Here is a 27,781-nt window from a genome sequence, read left to right as displayed (position 1 = left end):
AAGTCATCGATGACCAATCTAAAAATAGATCGATCACATTAAAGGTAAAATACCAATCCATGAATCTTTAGTATACACACGCAAGAAGAAGTTTACGGCTGTAAACTAGGAAGTGATACAGATAATACAGAAAAAGCAATTAAGTTACCGAGATGGAGAAAGGTAGACCTGGTGTTACCGAGGATCTAGCCACCCTCGCCAACCTCGACGGCAAGGTGTTACTGAACGAACTCAAAGTGCGATACATGGAAAACAATATCTATGTAAGTAAACATTGTGACATAAACCGGTTCAGTCTGTGCTTTCAGATTCTCAGTGCTGATATTCTCAGCTGGATTGATTTTTTTTTTTTTGCGATACTCTGTCTACATGTAGATGTTAAATTTGATAAGGGCGTGACATTTTTTTTATTATTATGAAATGTATCAGGTTATTCTTGCTCCACAGTAGACCCCTAATGAAAAGAAACCAGCAGATTACAGCGAACATTTAAATAATCCACCAGTGCATGACAATGACACGGTCGTCTTGCATTAAATATCCTTTCCTTTTAGAAATTCATCACACAATTTTTTTTTTAAATTTAGTTACTTTACATCTAGTTCAGTATACGGATCGTTATCGCTTCTGTAATCATCTACACAATGCACTTGTTGTATGTTCGTATCAGGGTAAACACGGTGCACTTACTTTTTTATAAAAAAAAAAAAAATATTTAGGAAGTACCTGCATGTAATATTACAACCTTGGCCTCGGTAAAATGGAATAGATTGAGCGACAATTTGTTGAACATGTGCAAATATAGAACTATTTGAACATGTTCAAAGGCAGTTGTAGTATGAACCTCTCTATACATACCACCTCCTACTGGGGCATTGAACACAACACACTAAATAAATTTATATAAATAAATTTATAAAAATCATTTGCATTTGGGAAAAATAGCATTTTAAATATAAAATTACTAACGGAAATTTAACACACATCCCCCTCCCTCGATCTGGAATTATTTTGAATTCCTGATCTCTAGATATGTATCGTGCATTTGCTAGCTATACGCATATAATAGTATTCAGTACTCGGTTTTTCTGTTCAGTGCGACCCGTAGATTTGGCGGGTGAATGTCATTTGCAAAAAAGACATAAGGCTAGGCATTTTATTTATTTTTTCAAAACATGAAATTGAAATATAGTCTTCTTTGTAGACTTACGTTGGAGATATTCTTGTTGCGATCAACCCTTACAGACCACTACATATCTATGGAGAACAAGTAAGTGAACATGGTGAAGTGCATGTATATGCATTATGTATCCCCTACCACTGCCCCTACTACCCAAACTCCGTCACCATTAGCGGAAAATACGCCATGTTACTCTCTGAATTATTTCTTGAATTTAGATTCAATAGAAAATTTGTTTCCAGTTTAGTTTTTTTTTTTTTTTTGTCCCTTTTTCTTAAACTTGTAAACATAAGAGGTTGAATTTTAAAATATTAAATATTATTAAATCATATTTTAAGATAAGTATCAACAACATAAAAAAAACACCTCAATATAATATTTTTTTATATGGATAATGTTATCTCCAATGTGTAGTGCAGTGGGGGTATATGTAGACAAAAAATATTTTTAGCCTTATTCAATATAGTATGTCATGTTAAAACTTTGACATAGACCTTCATAAAAATGGCTGACATATGAAATTGAGCATGTTGACACACATGTCTGAGATATCCATGGAATAGCGCACAAAGAAAAAGGTGCTTACTGATTTCACATGAAATATGATAGACACAGTAGATTTAGTGTAATTGTTACTTATTTTTGGCTTTAACTTGACTGTTATAATTTCTCGGCAATTGATTGTAGATTTTCAGGATGCAGAAAATGACGTCACAATTGTACAATGTATTTGTTTACAAACAACCAGGAGTTTTCTGCAAGTGAAAGAGTTAGGGGGTTTGGCGATAAACTTGATAATTAAATTACTTGTTTTCATACAAGCTCAGAATCCTACATTAAAATCGAATGATGATTTCAGTTTTGTGTCTGTCAATAGCATGTGATGTACACACCAACCCACTGCCCACCCCACCCCATCCCACTCCAGTTTACAGAATTAAGATGTTAATGAAATGTTTTACTTTTTTATTCATCTGATTTTCAAATTTTAAAGAAATCTAGCATGCAGATTGTCTTTATATGTTTCCAGTCTATGCGTAAGACGTCGGACCTGACCGATGTGCAGTGCCTCTGGTCCGATGCATCATTTTTTACACCGGACCAGAATGTCCGATGTCTCAGCGTCCAGTTTTGAGCTTTACTATTTTGACGCGGAGTCATTCAAATGTTTATTATAAGTAAAAAAAAATATCGCACAAATCCAAATATGTAAATAAATTTATTAAAACTACATGGACCATCTACAGTAATAAGATTTCCTTGGTTCTGCATTTTCACGTATTTCACTTTTTTTACAAAAATTTTGACAAAATTTGGTTCGGTCCTTTGTGTTCATTGATTACACAGGACCGAATGTCCTGTGTGGTCCAAAAAACTTTCGCATAGACTGTGTTTCTGTAGACTACTATGCTAGAGCCACTGTAGAACCAGACAGATCAGTTGTCAATTTGATAATCCAATGTACAACAAATACATGACTGTACATGTACATGTAATGGGGGGGGGGGGCAAATAATGAACACCTTCTCCTATATTTTCTGAAAATATTTTTTGTGAATTTTATTTTTCTGTGTAATTTCTGAAAAGGAGGGGGGGGGGGTTCCTGCAAGTTTAAGGTCACTGGCAGAAAAAAGTATAAAATTCTTGTCCGATCTTTAACTCTGCAATGGAGAATCAATGGAAGCTCATACTTGGTAAAATAATTGTTGATGACCTGGGGGTGTGAGGACCATGACCCATATTTTCCAAATAGGGATGACGAGATATTGATAATATCGATTCTGTGTCAGGACAATAGGCATATCAATATATGAAGAAATATCAAAATATTGCGAAAAAAATTCTGAGATGTTTTACTTAAAGGTGTTTTTTGTTAATATCTGCACTTGTAGGAAACACAAAAATATTATTTGGAAAAGAAAAGTGCAAATCCTCCTCACATATTTGCAATTGCTGACTCCGCATATCAGTGTATGCTTGGATATGGTGGACGAATTCCTAGAAACCAGTGCATTCTTATCAGGTATGGGAATAGTTCATCACTTTTTAGAAAGATGTGAGAAAAAAAGATATATAAACATACAGTCTGTATATATATATATATATATATATATATATATATATATATATATATATATATATATATATATATATATATATATATATATATATATATATTAGGGATTTCAAAATATTTATTTTCCTTAGTCGATCATTCGATTGCATTATTCGAACGATAGTCGAATATTCGGAACATTTTCTGAAAATAAAATTTTATTTCATGCTTCATTGGTACATACTCAGAAACCTTTTTACTTAAATCTATTTAAAAAGTAACATCAAAATTAATGCATATGCATGGATTTGAAGAATAAAAACGTACATGTATTTACTCTGTCAGCAAATTTAGCGACTTTTGTTCAAAATTAAAACATAATTTTCGTATGTTTGAAATTGGGAAAAATATACTAGTAATTGGGGAAAAATAGCTAATTTTTGTGAGGGGAAACAGCCGAATATCGGTGGCATTTTGACCCAAAAAAAATCACTGACGTACATGGATAATCTACTGTTTTTTGTTGCGGAAAATTATCGACTGTCTATGAGAAAAGACTGTTTCTCATTTTTTGATGAGAATTCCATCTCATCTATCACTCATTTATTGCATTTATTTAGTTAAAATAATATTCGAATGTCGTTTCATTATTCGATCGTCGGTCCATTCGACTGATAGTCGAATAGTCGACTATTCGTTGACATCCCTAATATATATGTATATATACCTCGTGTGTGCAGTATAGACAAACATTTAAGGCATCATCATACCAGCAATTTTGCATGAAAACATACCCTCCATGCTTTAATGTCTTGAAAATAAAGTGAGTTGCTTTTGCTCTTTCCATCAAAAGAAAATAAACTTCTCTGTAATAGGTGTGTTTGAGAAACACCATGACAAACTAACACAAAATGAAGAAAGAAAATATAACATAATGAGTGGAAGGATTTGGGGCATCTTCACTAGCCAAGGGCGATGATCTTCTAAGATGAGGAGTGGATCATCACCCTTGGCTAGTGAAGATGATTTTGGGGATGAAGTGGCTGTATGATAATGATCTTGACCTCCTTCCCCTAATTTTCTTTTTTTCTTATTTAATTGAAGTCTGGATATCCTTAAGAATAGTTTATTATATATTGGGGAAAAAAGGACAAATTTTTTTTCTTTTCAGTTCTAAGTACAATACATGTATTATGACTCCTGATGTCTTTTATTTTAAACCAGTGGGGAAAGTGGAGCAGGTAAAACTGAAAGTACAAAGCTGATCATTAAACAGCTGATTGAGTTATGTCGGGGAAACACTCAACTAGAACAACAGATTCTACAGGTCAACCCATTATTGGAGGCATTTGGAAATGCTCGAACAGCCATGAATGATAATTCCAGTCGCTTTGGGAAATACATCCAGCTGTTATTTTGTGATGGGCATGGTATATAATTGATCTTGAATTGGGAAAAAAATGACATTAAATGCTTTTATACTTATATTCTTCGGTGTAATGAAATTTTTTAAATTGTGTGAACAGTGACTGGTGCCAAAATCTCAGAGTACCTATTGGAAAAATCCAGAGTGGTCCATCAAAACAGGGAGGAGGAAAACTTTCACATATTCTACTACATGTTTGGGGGATTATCTGCAGAGCAAAGAAAAGCATACAACTTACTACCACCTGAAAAACAAAGGTATTGTGGGATGCAATAAAATCTAAAAGCAAAAACATGCAACTAGTACACATGTATTATTCATGATCAGTTCTACATTTAATTGCACACACTGTTTTATTCCCCACCATGATCATTTTAACTCCTAAGGAGAGGAGAGTATACTGTTTTACCCTTGTGTGTCTGTCTGTGTGTGTGTGTCTGTCTGTCTGTCTGCCCATAACAAATTTTTTGTCGCAGTTTTCTCAGCAACTACTCATCATAGATGCTTGAAATTTTAACACACAATTTCTTTAGGTATGCTATATGCGGTGGGATTTATTTTTGTACGAATCCATGGTCAACTTCCTCTTTATCCATGCATCTGTCTGTACCATACATAACAAATTTTTGTCGCAGTTTTCTCAGCAACTACTCATCGCAGATGCTTGAAATTTTAGCACACTCTTTGTATAGGCATGCCATATGGTGGGATTCATTTTTGTATGAATCCGATGTCAACTTACTCTTTATCCGTGCGTCTGTCCATACCATGCATAACAAATTTTCGTGGCAGTTTTCTCAGCTACTACTCATTGCAGATGCATGAAATTTTGAAGAAAAAAAAAAGAATCTGATGTCAACTTCCTGTTCATCCCTGTGTCTGTCTGCAACTGAACTTGTGTATATTCACATCAGAGTGTATATTCACATCAGAGCGGGCGTATTACTAGTGAGCATTGGCTCACAGACTTCTTGTTTTTTCATAATCATTGTTTTTTTCACCATGATACTTGATATATATGTTATTCCAGGTACTTATCAAATGGGGCTAATTGTCTGAAACGAGAACCCACCCACTTTAAGAAGCAGTATGAGGAGTTGGTGAATGCCATGGACCTGGTGGGCTTTACAGATGAGGAAGAGGAGAATCTGTTCAGTATTATTGCAGGTGTCCTTCACCTGGGAAATGTGACCTTTGACATGGATGATAATGATGCATCTTTTGTAGAGGATGAAAATGGACCCATCAAAATGGCTGCAGTAAGTTGGTTTTTTTTTTAAAACTTTGTATTTGATGCAATGCTCATTTGGTGTAATTTGGTGTAATTTTAATGCCCTGTTCACACGGAGAATTTAATTCGCAGTAAATTAATGCAAATTAAATGATGCGAATTAAACTAATTGGAAATATAATTTTATTTCTACAACAAGGCTATTCAGTGAGGCTATTATGACGTCATATACAAATCATGTCATATTGTGCAGAGCAGATAAACATTTGACATAATGTCATGGTGTCTGTACACATTTTAGTGATTAACATAATTTTCCTTTGTTTTCCACTTGAAAATAGTACAAGTACCCATATTTGACCATTGACATGTGGCCTGTGACTTAATTCTGTCCTTACGCATGCGTCAAATTTAATTCGAATTAGCTTCGCTTAGCGTTGATAGGAGCTAATGCAAAGTAATTTAATGTGCAGTAAACTTATTCGAATTAAACTAATTCGCATTAAATTCTCCATGTGAACGCGGACCAAATCTAATTCGCAGTAATTTAAGTGTAATTTGAATTAAACTCTCCATGTGAACAGGGCACAAAGTTGGTAACAAGAAATCAGAAATAGAAGTAAAATAATTATAGTTTCATCTAATTGCAGAAAGTCCTTGGAATTGGAGGAGGGGAGTTGATTGGTACTCTGACAAATATGGTGACCTTCACAAGAGGAGAACAAGTCAAGCGGCACTACACAAAGGCTATGGCTGAAGGTACTTGTACATGCAAATAATGGCAGGTATTTTGTTCCCTGGAATTTGGAAAGGACAGGATTAAAAGAATCTTTATCTAAGGAATAATTATTATCTTAGAATTTTTTAACTGATTACAGACTTTCATATAGTTTGTGTGAGTGGTGTACACAAATCCATTCTTAAGCTTTTGAACATTATACATGTATATACTTTGTAAACAGAAATACAAGTTTAACTTTAGATGCAAGAGATGCCATGAGCAAGTCCCTGTATGGCAGATTGTTTGGATGGATTGTCAACAAAATCAACCAACTCCTGGCTCAAAGGGAACAGTCTGGCAATGAACCAAGAGAAATTGGTTTGTATAAGACACTTGTAAAGTATCTTTTCATTCTGTCTGTAGAATAATGTAAGTTTAGAAGGAGACGCACACAAAATTGAACTTTAAAAAAAAAATTAATGCATATAATTTAGCTATTGTATTTCTGAATATTGCAGGTATACTAGATATATTTGGTTTTGAACACTTTGAAAAGAACAGTTTTGAACAAGCCTGTATAAATCTGGCAAATGAACAGCTACAATTTTTTTTTAATCAGGTATGTAAATACTTTCTTCATTTATCTAATTCTGAAAATAAAAAAAAAACACTGAAAGTTCTTTGAAATTTGCAGAACTTTTGCATTTGTGTGTGTGTTTTGCAGAAAGAATGTATTATGATTTTTTTCATACTTTAAGCATGTATTCAAAATGGAGCAAGAGGAATACATAAGAGAAGGGATTGATTGGAAAGAAATTAAATTTGTAGACAACCAACCATTATTGGTAAGGAACATATACATTACTCTGGTTTCTGTAGATAATATGATTAATATATATTGCGAATTGAAAAGATACCCTATACTATTAGCTAACAATATTATTAAAGGATGCATAATTCTTATATTTTAGGATCTCTTTCTGAACAAACCTATTGGAATTTTATCCCTTCTAGATGAAGAAAGTCATTTTCCTAAGGTAACAGCTTATTTACAAATATTATATTGCATATATGTGTTTAGGTTACAGATTTCCTCAACTTAACAGACAGGAAATGTAATGGAAAGCTTTTTGAATACAGATTTAAATAAATTTTACAGGGTACAGACCAGTCTCTTGTGGAAAAGCTGAACATTCACTTTGGTGGGAATAGTTATTACAGAAAGTCAGCTCAAGCAAACTCCCGCAAGTTTTCAATCAACCATTATGCAGGAAAGGTTTGTAAATATCTGAATTAAGTTAAATGTTAGAATAACATTTTTTAAATAGACATATCCTACACAATGATGTTTTTTTTTTTTATTAAGATTGAATATCTTTTGTAGTCAATTATATCACAAGTGTATAATTTTTATTCCCCGTCTTCTATGTGGCCTGTGCATCTAGTGTTTTTCATGTCTGTCTTTTGTCCTTCTGTCTGTCCTTCTCAGTTTCAAAGAAACTATTCAAGACATTTTAGCAAACTTCATGTGCTGATACATATTGATGAGAGTTTTTCAACTGCATCAAATTTTTTACCTTGACCTTTCCTTTTACCCTGACCTCACTTTTCAAAAATTTGTGTTTAGCTAAGTTTCAAAGAAACTTTGCAAGATATTTTTATCAACCTTTATATCCTTGTACATATTGATGAGTTATTAAACTGGAAAAAAAATGACCTTGACCTTCCTTAGAACCTGACTTCACTTTTCTTAAATTAGTGTTTGGCTTAGTTTCAAAGAAACTGATATTTAAGATATTTTTATCAAACCTTATTTTCAAAGAAACTATTCAAAATATTTCCATCAAGCTTCATATACTAATACAACTTTTCAAGTTACATTACTAAAGAAAATGGGGGGGGGGGGGGGTCATGTCCAGTGGACATATTTCTAGTTTTTCTTTAAATTTCTTGAACTAAATTATACTTGTGTACATAATCAAAGATTATTTTGTCCAGATTTGATGTCGGTACTAGTATACAGATCAGCTAAATTGTGTCTTGCAGGTAACATATGATGCCACCAGGTGGCTGGAGAAAAATCGAGACACACTTCCACCAGGAGTGATAGAAATGTTACAGAGCAGCTCAAATGATCTTGTTAAACTCATCTTCAGAGGCATGTCTCACACTGAATTCAATTTCCTGCATGTTACATTTGAGTGTTGTGCATTCATGATGTATTAAGATTTCATCTTGAAAATGAATGACATGCAGCTTTTCATGTATAAAGAAAAATGTGATATTGTAGGACAGATCACCAGGACTGGTAGTTTAGCACTTCAAGCAAGGAAATCCACTAGAACAACTAGGCGGAGCAAGGTCAGGACACATTTAATTAATCCAGGTTACTGCAAATATACATAAATTAGTGCACTCTAAATTTAACACAATCTTCTTCATCAACTGATCAGCTCAATTATAAATCATTAGGGGACAAGTAGAAACGCTAAAGGTGTCAAAATATGATTACTGCGAAATTAAATACATTTACAGTAACAACATGATATATCTCAGTCATATGATATATGTAAGTCTTCTTCATTGATATTAAATTCTTACATGTTTTCTCTGTGTCTTCTAGAAGCCCCCAGCAGCAGGTAGTCAAGGTGGAAGGAAGAGGAAACAGACTGTAGGAGGACAGTTCAAGGTGAGTGTGCTTGATTTTAATCACTGCAAGTTTGTGGCATGGAGTTCCACCCAGAAAATATATAAGCAAGGTTAAAACAGATGCTATGGAGAAAAGTCAGCTTGTACATGTACCAGAATGCTAGACAATTAGCCCATAGGATAACTCACCCTTAAGACAGTTCACCATATTCTAATAAGAATTTGCCCATTATTAGCAAAACTCAACAAAATTTTGAACTGAAGGTGCAAGTGAGCTTTTCTGATCACATTATTTCTGTAGTCCATCTGTCTGTCCATCTGTAAACTTTTCACATTTTCATCTTCTCTCCTGGAACCACTGGGCCATTTTCAACGAAACTTGCCACAATCCTTGGGTGAATAGGATTCAAGAATGTCCAAATGAAGGGCTATGCCCTCTTTCAAGGGGAGATATTTAAGAATTTGTGAAAATTTGGTGGCATCTTTTAAAATCTTCTTCTGAAGAACCACTGGACCAAAAAGTGAAGTTGAAACTTGTGTGAAACCTTCATTACCTAGTGTAGATTCAAATTTCTTCAAATTATTATCCCTGGGGATTGTGGGGCCACAATGGGAGATCAAAGTTTTACACAGGAATATATAGGAATATTTAGGAAATAATCTTCTCAAAAACAGCAATGCCATCATTAGTCATATTGAAGCATATTCAGGAAATGTAGATATAAGTTTGTTCAAATCATGACCCTGTGGAGAAGGATGGAGCCACAATGGGGGATCAAAGTTTTTTCATGGGAATATATAGTTTGAAAAGTTTCTACTAAATAACAACAAAGCCATGATTGGTCATATTAATATTGAAGCATCCTCAGGTAGTGTAGACTCATTTTTTTTAAATCCCCCCCCCTCCCAGGATTAGGCTGGGGCCACAATGGGTGATCAAAGTTTTACATAGGAATATATAACAGAAAAGAATATGATTATGAAGAACAGCAGGGTCATATGACTCAGATGAGCATTGTGGCCCATGGGCCTCTTGTTTAATTGTTAGATTTATATCCAAGTTCTAAATCTACTCTTACGTATATTATTTATCTACTCTTACATATATTTTTACTTGATAAATAAAAATAGTTTACAATAGATTTGTATATATGTACTAAAATAATAATTAAACACCAGTTTAGTTGTTGGATGCCTATGGTACATTAAATATGTTATATTAAAAGAGAAAGAATTCAGGTGGTTTTACAGCTTGAATTAAAACTTATATTAATTCGACTTTTATGCTTTAAAAGGAAGAGAGGACGTACAGACTTCAGGCATCAATTTCAAGCTTAATATATGCAGTCTTCAACTATGACAGAACCTATGAGTTTTTACATTGTTTGCCATGCCAAGAAAAACAATACTGCTTTAAATTACACTCAACAATATTTTATAATTCTGACATTATAATATTACTCATATAGAGTAATTATGATATATATGGATGACCTCATTTAATTCCGAGGTTAAAGTACAAAACTGTGTACAACAAATAATAGATGCCTAGACCAGGTATTGATCTCCAGACCGTGCCTCTAATATTCAATATTAAAGCATTAGCAATAAATCATCATGAAAATATTGCATGTTTCAAGATGAGAGAAATCTTACAACACATATTTTCATTACAATCTAGATTTATTTTTTATAGATATTTCTGAAATAGAAAAACATGCTTATGGTCCAGGTATTGTAGTCCTTTTTGAAGGACAGCAACTTTTCTGTATATAGATATACATATACATGTATATGCTGACATATTTAGAGTGTTTGTAACTCAAAATTATATCACATTGTTGTTTTATTGTTATTTGTACATTTTAAGACATCCCTGGGCATTCTGATGGAGAGAATGATGTCCTCTTCTCCAGTTTTTGTACGCTGTCTGAAGCCTAATCATGTTAAAGTCCCAGGAAAATTTGATGAAAGCTACATACAAGACCAAGTAAGAAAAGGATAAAGGTCACAATGAATAAATAAATCATTGTTGGCTGTGATTACATAGCTTATTAGTATTAGTGGATTTATATACATCATCTAGAAGGGTATCAGTATAACTGTAACCTTACTGTAGATTCCTAAATATACGCAAGGAATTAATTATCGCGTAATTATGCGAGAAGCACCACTTGCGAAATAAAATTACTCGCTTTTATTTTTATGGTGCTGAAATCAATGTAAAATCACTTGATAAACCATCCACTCACGAATTATTGTTCTCGCGATTTGACGTGAAAGAGTCATTTTGCGATAATAAGTATTAGCGAAAAATAAGGAATCTACAGTATTTAAATGTGAAGCCTATAAGAAAGATATTTGAAAAAAGCAATGTATTGTATGTTGATTTCTTATCTGTCTGTTTTAGTTGTTATACACTGGTATGTTGGAGACAATTAAAATCAGAAGAGAAGGGTTTGCAGTAAGGCCATCCTTTGCTGAGTTTGTAGAAAAGTTTGTATATTTAATTTTCTATTTTAAAATAGTTTTGGTATGAAGACTGTCGTGTATCTTCTTTTTTTGTAAATGAATATCAGATGGTTCTGAAAAGCTGTATTAAGTTTTTTTTATTCCCCTGTATCGAACATTCGGGAGTATATAGTTTTTGCCCTGTCCGTCCGTCTGTCTGTCTGTTTGTCCGCAAATACTTTCCATTGCTTATAACTTTTGATTGGTTGGAGCTATGGCTTTCATATTTCACGTGTGTATTCCATGTGACAAGACCTTTCTTTGGGTACCATCATATTTGACCTTTTGACCTTGACCTTGGAGTTTGACCCAGTTTTACAAAATTTTACCCAAGTTGAACCTTGGCCATAACTTTTAAACGGTTGGTGCTAGGCTTTCATACTTCACATGTGTAATCCTTGTGACAAGACCTTCCTTTGGATACCAACAACTTTGACCCTTTGACCTATGAGTTTGACCTGCTTTTGAAAAACTTTAACATTCGCTATAACTTTTGAACAGTTAAAGATATACAAGCTATAACTTGCGTCAGTTAAAAATAAAACTGGAAATTTATTTATTTTGTTTACCAAATAAAGTTATGAAAATATTGTAAATTACACAATTAGAAATGAATGCATTATAAAGATCTCAAATTATAATTATTTAGTATCCTAGTAGGAGAGTAATGCCTCTATTTAAATTCTTGCATCATGTGACACCATCGCTACTTTTAGATTGATAAACAAAAATGGCGTCAATAAAACGAGGTAAGACGTTTGGTATACAAAATAACTTTTGACCTGGATGGCATACGTTTTATGCTTAAAGACGCTTATCTTTGAAAACAACCAGTATTAACCATCTACTGATGACAGATATTAACTTTTATTCAAAATCGTAGTCAAAATGCAACGTACCTCGTTGTCTATGATTTCCCGCAGACATGCGCGTCTATATACTGTTTACGCACTTCCTTCATCAATATTCATGAATAGGCTGAATTCTTAATTGCAGATCTTGCTTAATTGTTTTGTAATTACAACGACTTATTTAGTAAAACTTTGTGGAAAGTAATTTTTTTTTATTACACATCATGTTTTTCAAATCATTTAATCATTTTGTTTCACATAAAAAATTGCGTTTATATAGTGTGTATATCTTTAATGCTAGGGCTTTCATACTTCACTTGTGTTATTCTTGTGACAAGACCTTTCTTTGGAAACCAACAACTTTGACCCTTTGACCTTTGACCTACGAGTTTGACTTACTTTTGAAAAACATTGGCCATATCTTTTGAACGGTTGGTGCTAGGGCTTTCATTCTTCACATATGTAATCCTTGTGACAAGACCTTCCTTTGGATACCAACAACTTTGACCCCTTGACCTTGACCTTGACCTACTTCTGGAAAACTTTTACCTTGGCCATAACTTTTGAACAGTTGGTGCTTTGGCTTTAATATTTTCACATGTGTAATCCTTGTGATAAGCCCTTCCTTCAGATACCAACAATTATAGCCCATTGACCTTGACCTTGGAGTTTGACCTACTTTTGAAAAACTTTAACATTGGCCATATCTTTTAAACGGTTGGTGCTAGGGCTTTTATATTTCACATGTGTATTTCTTGTGAGAAGGCCTTTCACTGGGCGCATTAATTTTGACCATTTGACCTTGACCTTGATGTTTGATTTACTTTTGAAAAACTTTAACTTTTCCATATCTTTTCAATGGTTGCTGCTAGGGCATTCACATTTCACAAGTATGTTCCTTGGTACAAGACCTTACTTTGGGTACCAGCATATTTGATTTGCATTAGAGAAAGTTTAACCTTCACTATAAGTTGCCATACGGGGGCATCAGTGTTTCACAAACACATCTTGTTTTTACTCATTACAGATACAAAATTATTGTATGTGAGGCAGCATTACCAGGGACAAAAGAAAATTGTTTTAAAATTTTAAAGGCAAGCAAAATAGCAGGCTGGCAGATCGGGTAAGCTTCTTTATAAGCAAATACTGATGCATTTATGTTTATATTAACTTTAATATTCAGTAGCATGACTTTCAAATCACTACCATGGGTTTGGGTCTTGCCTGATGTCATCAACTTTAACATGTTTTCAATAAATTTTTAATAAGATTTATAGTCCATATTTTACATACTTATTTGTAATTTAAAACAAATTCGATCAAATTCATTTTTAAAGGGCTAAATTTGATTATTAAAGTGCTTTAAAAAAAATGTACCTTAACGTTTCAATATCGAACTTTTTTTTCATTGCAGCAAATCAAAGGTTTTCATGAAATATTATCATTTGGAACAACTTTCAGATGTTCTAAAAACAATGGGTGTTTCTGCAATAAAAATTCAGAAAGGTGTGTAAAAGATTTTTTTAATGAGACTTTTTTAATCCTTAAGAATTTAGCAAGAATAAAGAGCCAAGAGGTATTAGGACATATATCAGTAATTCTGATTTTATTTCAGTGGTAAGGGGATTTATTGGTCGTCAGGAATACAAACGAAGGCTTGCTAAAGCTAAAAATGAGGCAGAAAGATTAAAGCATTTGGCTGATGATATCTATAACCTTAATATTCATCTATGTAATCAACTGCAGATAGCGAAACAAAATGATGTAAACATTCCAAATAGTAAGTATGCTGAACTACTAGTGACATTTGAAATTAGTCTCTGACTGGGATTGAATAAAATTTTGAGCTCTCTCTCTCTCTCTCTCTCTCTCTCTCTCTCTGAGTGCAAAACTAAGTAATATACTGTCATTTTAATAGTGATTTCTTAATACTAAAAATAAGATATTTCCAAAAACAAAACCCAGATCAAATTTCCAAGGGGAATCAAAATTTTAACAAAGATTCTTCTTATGCCCCCGTAATCAAAGATTTGGTGGCATGTAATTTTTGTCTGTCTGTCTAGTTGTCCCTTTGTCTGCAAAAATTTAACCTTGCCCCTAACTTTTGATTGGTTGGAGCTATGGCTTTCATATTTCACATGTATATATTCCTTGTGACAAGACTTTTCTTTGGGTACCATCATATTTAACTCTTCTGAGCCAAAGGCTCAAAGAGCTAATGCTCTGGCCATTTGTGCGGTGTGCCTAAACTTTTTAGAATATGGGCCATAACTCAAGAACCCCTTGGCCAATTATTGTCAAATTTGTCACAGGGTATCCTTGGCCCAAGGGCTCCCGTTTGTACTAAAAGTAGGGTTGTGACCCTTAAACAAGGGGAGATAATTAGGAAAATAGAAACAAAAGTACTGGTTGCTAAAAAATCTTCTCAAGAACACTGGGCAGATTATCACCAAACTTACACAAAAGGATGAGGATATGTTGTAGATTAAAAATTGTTCAAGGCATGTATATTTCTCGTGAGAAGGCCTTTCCTTATGCATCATTAATTTTGACCTTGACCTTGATGTGTGACTTGCTTTTGAAAAACTTTTACCTTTTCCATATCTTTTCAATCGCTGCTGCTAGGTCTTTCATATTTCACAGGTATATTCCTTGAGACAAGACCTTACTTTGGGTACTAACGTATTTGATTTGCATTTGAGAAAGTTTAACCTTTGCAATAAGTTGCCATACGGGGACGTCAATGTTTCACAAACACATCTTGTTTCTAATTCTGTAAAATCGCTTAAATCAATGATAAATACTTTCAGAAGCTTTTTCAATCTAATATACAATAAATAGTAAAGAAAGGTCAAGGTAAAAGAAAATTTGACACAGTTGATGAATTCTCACAGAATACTGTATCAGTGCATAAGCTTACATAAAAAAAAATATCTAGAAGAGTTTCTTGGCAACTGAGCTACACACAAATTTGAGAAAAGTTAGGTCAAGGGAAAAGGAATGGTCAAGGTAAAAAAAAATTTGATGCAATTGAATAGCTCTCATCAATTCATGTATGTATCCATAAAGTTTAATAAAAATATCTTGAATAGTTCTTTGAAATTTAGCTGAACATAAATTAGAAGTCAGGGTCAAAGGAAAGGTCAAGGTAAAAAATGTTGATGCAGGATAGTCCCAGGGATATAACTTGATTCTTTAGTCTTGGGAATGAAAAACACAAGTAACAATGATCCATAATATAACGTCATTCTATAAATAGCTATTGTATCATTGAATCTTAAGTTGATGTGAAAATTTGATCAGGAATCTATATTGCAGATGTAGATTTGCACTCTAAATAACAAATAAAAAATGGCTCAATACCTCCTTGTTAATTATTTTCTAAACACTTTAATTTAAATTCACTTTTTATTTCTGTTGATGACGTAATCTGTGCGTATGTTGTAAGATTTGGGATCATGTGACGTAAACAGTCCAGACTTTTGACAGCACCATAGGCCAAGGGTTTGTGAGGAGATTAGTGAATCAGAAACCCTTGGCTAGCAAAGATGTTGAAATCAAGATAATTACTATTATAAGAAAGTGAGGTCAAGGTCAAAGGAAAAGTCAAGGTCAAAAATGTTGTTGCAGTTGAACAGCTGTCATCAATATGTATCAGCATATGAAGTTTGATTAAAATATCTTGAATAGTTTCTTTGAAACTTAGCCAAATGCAAATTTAAAAAAAGTGATAACTAGGTCAAAGAAAAGGTCAGGGCTAAAAAATGATGATGAAGTTGAATTATTCTCATCATTATGGATCAGCATTCAAGGTTTGATAAAATATCGTAAATAGTTTCTTTGAAAGTGAGCTAAACACTGATTTTAAAAAAGTGAGGTCCAGGTTTAAAGGGAAGGTCAGGATCAAAAAGAGTTGATGCATTTGAAAATCAATATGTATTAGTGTATGAAGTTCTATTAAAATATCTTGAATAGTTTCTTTGAAACTGTGTGGACAGAAGGACAGAAGACGGACATAATGAACAAATGTTTTGATAATGCCAAAACTACATTAGATGTAATTTTTGAAGGTTTTTTTGGTGTTCATGATGGCTCAGACCTTCCACCCATACCTGATTTTACTGATGTTCACTCTGTACAAATGAGTACCAGGAGTTACGAAAAACCAGCACCAAAAAAGACCTTTCATGAAATGGGCACCCAGGTAAAGTTTGCTTGAACTGAAGAAAAGACTATTTGTGGTATTCTGAATAAACTGAAATTAAAATCCACATGTAATGTACATCATTCTTTTGTTTGAGCTATCCATTATTTTTTGGGAATGGAGAGTTGCATGCATATCATATGAAGAACATTACGTATGTACTTGCAGTTTGTATTATGCTCAAGTTCTCCCTTGCTTGAGTACAAGATATAACAAGAGTGCCTCTTCCAAAATTATGAAATTCATAGCCCTTGGGTAAGGGGTTCTGGAATTAAGACATGACTCTATTGATTATGTAGTGAAATTGCATTAATTCTTTGAAAATCTTCTTCTCTCCTCCTAGGTATTTAGCAGATAAACTAAGTACATGATTATGATGATCAAGAGTTCCTCTTCTAAATAGTGAAAGTTGTGGCCCCAAGGTCAAGGGTTCAGGTGGGGGGGGGGGGGGGGGGGTGTCTGTTGAATATATAGTGAAAATGCATTATTTCTTCGAAAATCTTCTTTTCTACCCATGGGTATTAAGCAATCATTCTATGTCCATTGTTATGATGAGCAAGGGTTCCTCTTCCAAAATTGAATTTCTTGGCCCTTGAGCTCTGATGGAAAGGTGGAGCTACATGTATTGTTGAATCTAAAGTAAAAATGCATTATTTCTTGGAAAATCTTACTTAGGCAATTAGAAGGCAAACAGAGTATATATAGGCATTATTTCTTGGAAAATCTTACTTTGGCAATTAGAAGGCAAGCAGAGTATATATAGTCAGGGATTTATCAGCCTATTTTGGGAAATACCATTTTTGGGGAATTGGGAAATAATTATAAGCTATTTGATGAAATTGGGAAACATAAAAAAATGTTGCTTACATCATATATTTAGCTGTCATTATTTTACATTTCAACATGAACTCTAATTTGGGCAATCTAATAGAGCATAAAATATTATCCAACTTCATCATACAAGATCAATAATGAATGATAGACTAATAAAACTAAATTTGACCTCAATGAATATAAGGTATTTATACAACATAGGGTAGTATATGTGTGTATGAAATTCCAATTTAGGTCATAAGAATCTGTTCCTGAAGATTATAAACCTCCTGCAAAAAATTATACTAAGTACACATTTTCTCAAAGTCTCCTTTTAATGCATAAAAATGTATTAAAAAGATTTTTTTCTATCTGAAATAATGCCTTCAGTTCTTACCATTCACTCCTAGATACATTGAGTAGGTGGAAATAACTTAATAAATATATATTGTTACACAGTATCACCATTTTTAGAAAAAAGGGAGGAAATTCGGAATTTAGGTTGGTTTTTAAACATGTTATATGACTGTAGCTATGTAAAATGAGTTAAACAGAGGAAAATTACAGAGAATCTGACAATTTTACTTAGTGTTTTTCCACGATAATGAAGTATAAAAGCATTGTTCACCAAATGGGAAAAATACTGCCAAATTTGGAAAAAAATTGAATTCATTTTTAATTGTGAATGGGACTGAGAAGGTACTGATAAATCCCTGAAAGTTGTAATAAGCAAGGGTATCTTAAACAGATTTTTGAAATTCTGCACCATTTTGTCAATTTATTGATTTATACTCTACTGAAAGAAGTTATCCCCTTTGCTATTAATTGATCACCTATGATAATTACTTACTGTAACTTAAACTAGTGTAATTGAAAGGTCAATTGAATAACAATTATAAAAAAAAAAATTATAATATTTCATTCAAAAAGTACTTTCATAGTTTTTATTGGTCAGGTAGATTAAATAATAGACAAATAAACATTGGAAAAAGAATACTTTATCTTTGTACATTAAATGTTCTTCCAAGGGTTGGGGTCAATTACTTTGAAATGTAATACATTCAAATACATTGATAATTTTGTCAAATACTTGCAATTACAATTACACTGATTTTAAGAAATGTAATTGATTACTCTCAATTACTTTGAAGAATGTAATTAAACACATATCAATTACTTCAGTTTTATTTCCAAAAAATTTGAAGAACAAATATATAAATATTTTGAAGCAGCAGTATTATCCAATTTGTCCTTTCCTATTGCCCTGGGTAGTGTGATTATGCTGTATAAACATTACTAAGCATTTAATTATTGAATAAATGCAAATTCCTGCCAAACAATACTGGTATGCATCATGATAAAACATCTTTTTTAATATGTAATTTGAAAAATAAAGTATTTGAAATGTAAATGAAAAATACATGACATTTTTGGAATGTATTTAAATTACTTGTAATTGAAAGAAATCTCAATTACAAATTCTTTCAATTATTTTGAAAAAATTGATTTAACTACAGTAAATTACAATTACTTATTTCAATTACTCCATCCCTGGTTCTCAAGATCTGTTGCTCTATTTAGTCCACATGGGAATACTGATAAATGGGGACAAGTACAGGCAAATAAATAGATCAACTGTAACATTTGTTACTGAGCACTAAATTAGTTATTTTGTTGATCCCTGATCAACCTGTTTCTCTTTATTTTGGGCAATATAGCTTTATTTATCAACTTATTTTGTTTTATTTTATATTCAATCTGTGGATCCTTTACAGTATTACATTATACAGGTGACTGTCAAGGGCTTTTAGTCTCTTTTTTTTTCTTTTGTCTGTTTTAAGGAAAATAGTGTATTTAATTTGTAAAACTATTCTTGAAAGTAAATTAATAAAATAAGCAATTCAGTGTATTTTTTTACAAGTTAAATTCAAAGACAGATTTTGGCATTTAGTCATAGTATCAATTATTTTTTAGTGAACAGTAAGAGGATCTTACAGGTCACAGCTTATTGTTTTTTTTTTTTTTTAACTTTTCTTCATTTTTAGCTCTTTTGGTCAGAGATCAGAAGAGCTTATGTGATAGTTAGGTGTCTGTCCTCTGTCTGTCTGTCTGTCCATCTGTAAAAAAAAATTTCAAAATGCTAATCCCCATATAGTTTTGTTCTGATTTCAATGTAACTTGGCACACAAGTAGATTATATATTAGGATACATAATTGTGTATATGGGATTTCAATGAAAGATGTTGACATAGTAACTAAAAATAGAAATTTCGTTAAACTACATTCAAAATGCTACACCTCCTACAGTTTTTGTCTGATTTCAGTATAACTTGGCACAAAAGTAAACTATTACTAAGATACATAACTCTATTTAAGGGTGTTGAATTTCAATGAAGATTGTTGTCATGGTTATTAAAAATAGAAATTTTTGTAAAATTCTCTCAAAAATGCTACTCCACTAAAGTTTTAGTCTAATAGCAATAAATCTTTCCACAAGAAGACAATAAGCCAAGGATCTTTCTTTTATTGCTGTTGTAAAGTTTTAAGTCTAAGTGCTACTTTTCTCTTCCTTTGTTATAAGTACAAACCAGTAGAACTCAGTCTCGTTAGATACTTCTGGTTTTTTATTGGCCTCAGAACTCATGAGATATGTTTGCTTATTTTGTTTTAATAGATATGATGAAGAATTTACTAAATTTTGTCAGTAATCATTAACACGGCTTCATTTTATTAAAAGGCATATTGATTTTTTCCTGATTTGTTCATTTATATATCATAAATTACATTCACTGAATTTTTTTTTTCTTTATTTCTTCTGAAAACTATAAGAATAATTTACTTTCAAACTTGGTTGAATTTTATTTTTAAATTCATCTGTAACGACAGATAAGAAAGACGTATAAAGAGTCAACTGTTTCATAGATCTTTCAATATTTTGAATCCTCAGATGTCTTGAAATTTATTGTAAGCCTCACATTGAGTTCCAGATAATAACATATATATATATACCTTTGGTGTATTTATAGGCAGAGGCAAGTTCATCAGATTCAGAATATTCAGAAGATGAATTCAAGCCTGTGTCCTCCCACAATTTTGGTACCCCAGGGAACAGACAAGCAACAGTACGATGGTTCAAAGAAACTCAGACTCATCAGGTCTATGATCCTGTCAATGCCAGTGGCAATTTTATTGCAGAGTGGTTTCATGGCGTTATAAGTCGCAGGTAATGCAATAAAGTTTTTCAAAGGGGACATTGTGAAATTGTAGTAGATAAAAAGATGCACAAATTCAACAATACAAATTCAAACTGTACATGTTGAAAACAATCATTTAAAATTCTTTAGATGAATAATACCTTAACTGATGCACAGTGGCAGATCATAATAATTATTACGAACAAAATGGCAGCAAAAAATTGTCTCATGTGATATCAATAATTTTGAACACCTATAAAACTAATTATTTATCAATGTCAGTGAATTATGTGGACAGTTAAATTTATGTCATATTGTCAATGATGATGTAATATCATTCATGACATAATTTGACATATGATTCTGATGGAATGGGGAAATTAAAAGCTTTGTCACCAGACCTGCAAAAAAAAAAAAAAAAAAAAAAAAGCATCTTAAGAAAAGAATCAGATATTGCAAAAAACCTGAGATTGAATAGATCCACAGTTGATCTGTGATAAAACAGTAAAAGATAGAAGTATAATCTAGAGGGAAAAAAACAAAGATCAGGGAGGAAGAAAGAGGAGCTCAGTGATCTTTATTAAGGCTTATTAAAAGAAATTGCATTGATAAACTTGGAGAAATTACACAAAAATTAAATGAAAACAGAGAAAATCATGTGTCTGAGGTTACAATGAAGGGGTGTTTTGTATCACAAACATGTGAGAAAAAATATTAGGATTTGAGAAGTGAGTATGAAAAACAAAGTTGCCTGGGCTAGAGGTTATAAGAAAAATTGGAGAGTTGAAGGTGAATGGATAGGGTAATATTTTCAGATGAGTGCAAAGTTGTAATTGGTGAAAATCATGTCCACTGTGGCAAAGACTGGGAAAGAATGGATGCTGCAGTGCAGAAACCCTGGTCGGGATGCTAAAATAAGCTTAATGAATTGGGCCTGTATTTGCTGAAATAGTTCAGGGACATTGATGGTGGTTACTGGAAATATAAATGCCCAGAAGAATACTGAAATAATTGACACTTAGATATTGCCAGTTGTAGCCCAAACTTCCCCCCGATATGACTTGGTTTTTAAAGATGGCAACACCCCTTTGCGCCTTGCATGTATCATCCATCAGATTAAAACAGAAAAAGACATTCATAGAATTTATGGTAAGCACACAGTCAGCAGATGATAATTTATTTGAGAATGTTGGTTGTTATTGAAAAATCAGCTTAAAAAACAAACAGGACAAATAAATGCTTAGGCAGCCAAGCCAATCTTGAATTAGGAATCAGCAAAATCTGGAGCAACATACCAGTAAACTACATTCAAAACCTATGCAACTCAAGTACTCAAATGTTAAAGAATATGCTACAAAATATTAAGGTATGATTTGTTCAATTTTATCTTTTCTTAAGCTGTTTCAGATATTTTTCCATTTACCACCAGAGTAACTAATGATTCAGTGTTGCCAATTTGTCTGTAATAATATGATCCCCCACTTTATTTGAATTAAGTATTGGTTGCTTCAATTCATTTTTAGCTCACCTTACTGAAGTGAAGGCTCAAGTGACCTTTTCTGATCAAAATTTGTCCATTTCAGCATCATAGTTGTACAAACTTCCCACATTTTCATCTACTCCAGAACCACTGGTCCAATTTCAACCAAACTTGGTACAGAGTATCCTTAGGTGCAGGGGATTCAAGTTTATTCACATGAAGGGTCACACCCTCTTTTAAGGGTAGATAATTAAAAATATTGTCAGAATTGAGTGGGGTCATTTTGAAAATCTTCTCAGGAACCACTGGGGCAGAAAAGATGAACTTGATTGATAGGTTCCTGACATAGTACAGATTCAGATTTACTCAAATTGTAGTTCAAATGGGTAGCATGAGGCCACTGTTGACGACCAGTTTTAAATAGAATACATAGGAGAAATCTTTAAAAATCCTCTTTTCAAGAACAGGAAATCCTTGATTAGTTATATTTATATGGAAGCATCCTCAGATAGTATGTATTCAAGTTTGTTCAAATAATGAACCCCAGAGATAGTGTGGGGTCACAATATGTGGTTTAAGTTTTACATAGGAATATATAGGGAAAAATCTGCTGATGAAGAACAATATGACCACAGTGATTCAGGTGAGCATTGTGTCCCATGGGTCTCTTGTTTTGTGTATTATTTCAGTATTGGATTTTAAAACATTTAATAAATCAATTTATATTTTTAGAGAGTCAGAAACCTTGTTAAAAGGAAAACCCAAAGGTTGTTACCTAATTCGAGTCAGTGAAAGCAGATTTGGTTACACATTATCTTTCAGGTGAATCAGATATTTTGTGAATGAATTTTGTAAATTGAAAATATGCAAATTTGTTTATTGTGTTAAAGATAGACTATCATTTGCTGCACGTTAATGCTTTTGTATTGATACCTGAATCATAGTTGATAGTGTAATTAAAATAGAAAAAAGATAATATTTTTTGAAAAATTAAATAACTCTCGTTCCTGTGTTATAGTGGGGGAGATCGAACAAGGCATTACATGATTGATCAGCTTCCAAACAAGAAGTACATAATTATTGGGGAACCTAAAGTCCACAGGAGTCTAAGGGATCTGGTGGAATATCATAAAAATGTAAGACAGAATTTTGTCTTTCTTTCTAAGTGAATATTGGCCATTTCACAACAATAAATGATACTCATGTACCTTGGATATGTTTCTCATTTTTATAGGTTAAGATATCCAACTGGAATGGCTACATTACAGAACCATGTGGGCAGGTAAAATATTAAAAAAGTTTTTAGGAAGATTTTTATTATGAAATTATTGAAGGTTGATATTCCATTTGATAATTTAACAAATAAATGACAATGGTGAAATTTGTTTATTACAAAAAAAAAATCAAGATATAAATAAGATTATTATTCTTAAGATTAGTCAACTTCAATATTATCACAGGAGCATGGTGTGTGTGACTACCAGGAATTGGTCGGAGACAATATGTACTTCCAACTTGAAGAAAACTACCAGGTAAAACACAAACAGAATCTTTATTATTTTGTCATAAAACATCTTTATCTATTTATCTTTACTGAAGGTTATCCATTGGCAATTAATTTACTTTGATTGATTCATTAAAAATAATATTTCCAGAAGAAATCTAGTCAACAATCTTCAAGAAATCCGCAGAGAGTAAGATTTTTTAGATTCCTTGTTTTCTGCATGGCAGTACTAAGAGTCACTTATTTTTTTGTATCCCAAGTGAAAATTTTGAAATTAACCTATTAATATATTTAAAAACTTTTGCTGGTTTAAAGCCTAATAGATATAATTATGTGTTTTAATTATTTCACATGACTAGCTTCTTATATTGAAAAAAAGATCAGAAAATTAACATTTCCACATTTTCAAGTAGTGAATATTTTGGTTTTATGTTTTAAAATCAACATGTTGTGTTTTAGCACCCGACTCTTCCTTATGTGTGAGTCTGCCTGTCATGTCCAAAAATGCATTATATTATAATCCAGATATACCCTGTTTTTGCATGAAGTACACATGTTATGTTTGTACTTGCATTCTGTGTATCAATTACTATTGAAATTCATCCTCATTCACCAGACTATAACATGTTAGCAAATGTATTCTGAAGCAAAAACCAAAAAAGAAATTGAGATTTAATTGGTGATGATTTGTATTCTAAAAATGAGCACTGTCAAGTTCATTTACTGTTTGGTTTGATTTTTGTAGGTTTAATGTGTATGCAATTAGTAATGTAGGCTACAAATTTCATATTAAGTTTTGCATGCATATTATTTGTTTTCATAGTTACAGGTAATTTTACAGCTAGTTTATTTAAAAGCAAGCACAATTTTCCCACCACGTAGAGCAGAATGCAAGAGTAACACTACTATGTCTTTTTGTTAAATTTTGATATGTTTTGTGTATTGGTTTAATTGCTGCTGACTACTTTTAAAATGGCATTGTGTGTTGAAGTTACAAAGCATTCGGTGCTTGAGCATGGCCATATGTATTTCACGTCAATGAGTTTGAGAAACACATTGGTGTTTATTGAATATTCATTCCTGATATGTGCAGGCATTTTTTAAATTATTTTTTGATATGTTAACAAGGATTATTTCTTCCTTTGATTAAATTTTAATTTCATTTGCTATAGTTCTTGTAGTCATGGAATATTATCCATTGAGGCATTGAAACTTAAATGCTAATTTTTAAGTGTGTTATCAGATGATAATTATGATTACAGAGAGGTGCATCTCGCACAAGCCGAGTCCCAGAAAATCAGGCTAGCAACAGTCATGTGACTTCAAATGACTCGGCCCCTCCAGTCCCAGAGCGTAGTTACTCTGTGGCTAAACCTGTTCAACCACAGGCTTCAGTTATGAGTAACCGCCCCCTTCCAAGGAGACCAGATGAGGCATATCAAAGGCTTCTTAAAAACCAGGTACCATAAAACTGTCAATATCTGGAAGTCACCTAAGCAATTCATGCTAAAAATATTTCTGTATTTTCAAATAATCTGTGTTCTGGCTTAAGTTGGTTTATATTTTGTTACTAAGTTGATATCTTGGAGGAAAATCGGGATATATTGCAATACGAAATTTGGGTGATACCCATCAGTATTGGACAAATAAGAAACTTAAAATTAAAACTCATTAATAATAAGGTTATTTTGCTAAACATGTATCACTTAACACCAATATATTATATACTTGCTTTAAAAATGTTTTGCAATTATATGATCAAATTCCATTAATATCAAAGTTATTCATCTATTATATAGCATGCTCGAATAAAGGTACTTGAAATTGATCATCTCCACATACAAAAATGTAACTTGTTTCATGTGCATGGGTTCTCTCTCTTTATTTTTAAAGGAATAATTTCAAAATGAGTTAAAAAATGTACCTATTTGTTCTTTACTGCTATATGAATTAATATTGGAAACCCATCTTTTTTTGCTTAAAATTCAAGCATTGACATGATCAATATGGTTAATTTGCTTGTTAAATATAGTGCCTTTAACTAAGAAATGATTTTATAGTTGCACATGCAGTGCAAATCTGTTCTTTGAAAAGGGGAATGAATTTAAATGTCTTCAATAGTGATTATTTGGACTTGGTATTTAAGGAGTCCTAATTGTATGTTTTTAACCAAGAATTAAATGACCAAATATATTAAATATAATGCACATAGTTTTATATTGTTGAGACGAAAATTTGTGAAATTGGACCGTAATAGGGGGATTAAAGTTCAATACAGAAGTATCCTCAGATTCAAGTTTACTCAACTTGAACAAGTCCTGGGGGGTTATGTGGGACCAAAATAGACGATCAAAGTTTTACTTAGTAATATACTGGAAACAGTCTACTCAAAATAAGCAGGGTCATGAGTAATCATATTAATATGCAAGTACTCTTTCCAAATTTGTATGAAATCAGTGCCAATGGTTTTAGGGTGGGGTCACAATAAGCAACAGAGGATAACATTGTAGAAGGGATTGAATACAGGAAAACATTTTTTTTTTAAAAATCTTCTCAAGATCTACAAAAGACTTTAAAACGTTTCCAAGTTGTGTGGATTCAAGTTTTTCTTATTTCTAAATTAAGGGTCCTCGGGTAGGGGATTGGACTAAAATCTGGGATCAAATTTTACATAATGCTTATATACAGGAGAAAAAATCTCCTCCATAAGAGGAAGACGATATGTAAGTCAAAATGTAATTGAAACTTTCCCATGTTGTGTGGTTTCAAATTTGGCAAAGTCATGACCCTTTGAAATTTTACTCAGCATGATTTATTCTGTTTTGTAGGGGACAATTTAAAATTTGAAAGAACAAATCAAAAAAAAAAAAAAAATGCAGTATCCTTCTTAGCAAATAATGCTTCAAAAAGACACTCCAAATAACAGTTGAATTGCTTTTATCATTTGGAAAAGGGATTTTGTTTAAGCTTTTGGCAATGTATCACTGTCTTTGAATCTTGACCCAAAAAATTATTTTTTTTCAAAACCATTGCAGAATTAAAGGTGCGATTGTGTATGATTTTATAACAGTATATCCATTATAGGACCTCCAACTTGCCATCATTTCCTTGTCTGTTAATTATCACGCTTTGTCATTCCCAGACCAAACAGCATGAGTATCACTGAAGAGGCGGCAAGAAAATTGAACAATGATCAATACTTCAATGTTCATTAGGGATCCTGAGAGATTTTAAAGAACAGATATCAGAGACCTTTCTATATCATATCACAGCTCCCTGACATATCAAATGTTCCAAAACAAGTTCGTGATTTTGTCTTGGGTTTGGTATGTTTCAATTATGAAATAGCTTCTTTTTTTTCAAATGTTAATTTCATGTTTAACATGAACAGATGTATTGGTTACAGCGAAGTCCTGGGGATCTCATTTTAATTTGTTACAACTGTAATTCGTTATATATGTCTGTCAAACAAATTAGTAAAACGTATATAAAGCGAATTTCCTTGTGTTTACTAAATATGCTTGTTGAAGTATTACACGTAAAGACAAAATATACCCTGGGAAACTAAAATAATCTGTGTTCTGAATTCTCTTACCTGGTATATAATACGAACAATAATGTCATTTTTTTGACCTTCAAAATTTGTTTTGAAAGATGTGAATTTTGTTATTGTCAACCTCTCTAGGACAAGTATCCATAAATTCGCTACATGTATATCAGTGTGTTCGTTTTAAGCGTAAAATTTTACATGGAATTGTTAGGAATGCTCCCGAGGACTATAAAAAAACTTTGCTATATCGTAAATTTACTTTATCCATGTTCATTTAAAAGGAGTTATTCTGCCTGTCTACATTTAAAATAAATTGCACATTTTCATTTAAATGTGTAAAACTGGTTTAAAGGGCATAATTTTAATACTTAAACCTTCATATCATTGTTATTTTATAAGGGTATGCAAAAT

General features: G+C 32.4%; 1 protein-coding gene across 1 annotated transcript; it reads left to right on the top strand.

Annotated features, from left to right (window-relative positions):
* LOC133182195 (myosin-IIIb-like) lies at positions 1-27,781 on the top strand. The gene is made up of 29 exons (XM_061316943.1): positions 1-263; positions 1,205-1,270; positions 3,073-3,203; positions 4,461-4,666; positions 4,763-4,919; positions 5,693-5,921; positions 6,544-6,652; positions 6,876-6,992; positions 7,133-7,233; positions 7,373-7,459; positions 7,586-7,651; positions 7,774-7,890; positions 8,661-8,772; positions 8,905-8,975; positions 9,238-9,303; positions 11,134-11,253; positions 11,674-11,759; positions 13,653-13,748; positions 14,040-14,131; positions 14,241-14,405; positions 16,696-16,829; positions 20,669-20,865; positions 23,049-23,138; positions 23,335-23,452; positions 23,551-23,598; positions 23,777-23,848; positions 23,972-24,010; positions 25,083-25,280; positions 26,963-27,781. Exons 1-29 carry the CDS (start codon positions 153-155, stop codon positions 26,984-26,986), a joined length of 3,225 nt encoding a protein of 1,074 aa, XP_061172927.1. The 5' UTR covers positions 1-152; the 3' UTR covers positions 26,987-27,781.

This window comes from Saccostrea echinata, unplaced genomic scaffold (assembly GCF_033153115.1).
Source record: "Saccostrea echinata isolate AGI-Se365-2 ecotype Australia unplaced genomic scaffold, CSIRO_AGI_Sech_v1 ptg000009l, whole genome shotgun sequence".
NCBI lineage: Eukaryota > Metazoa > Mollusca > Bivalvia > Ostreida > Ostreidae > Saccostrea > Saccostrea echinata.
This window is presented reverse-complemented; position numbering and strand designations above follow the sequence as displayed.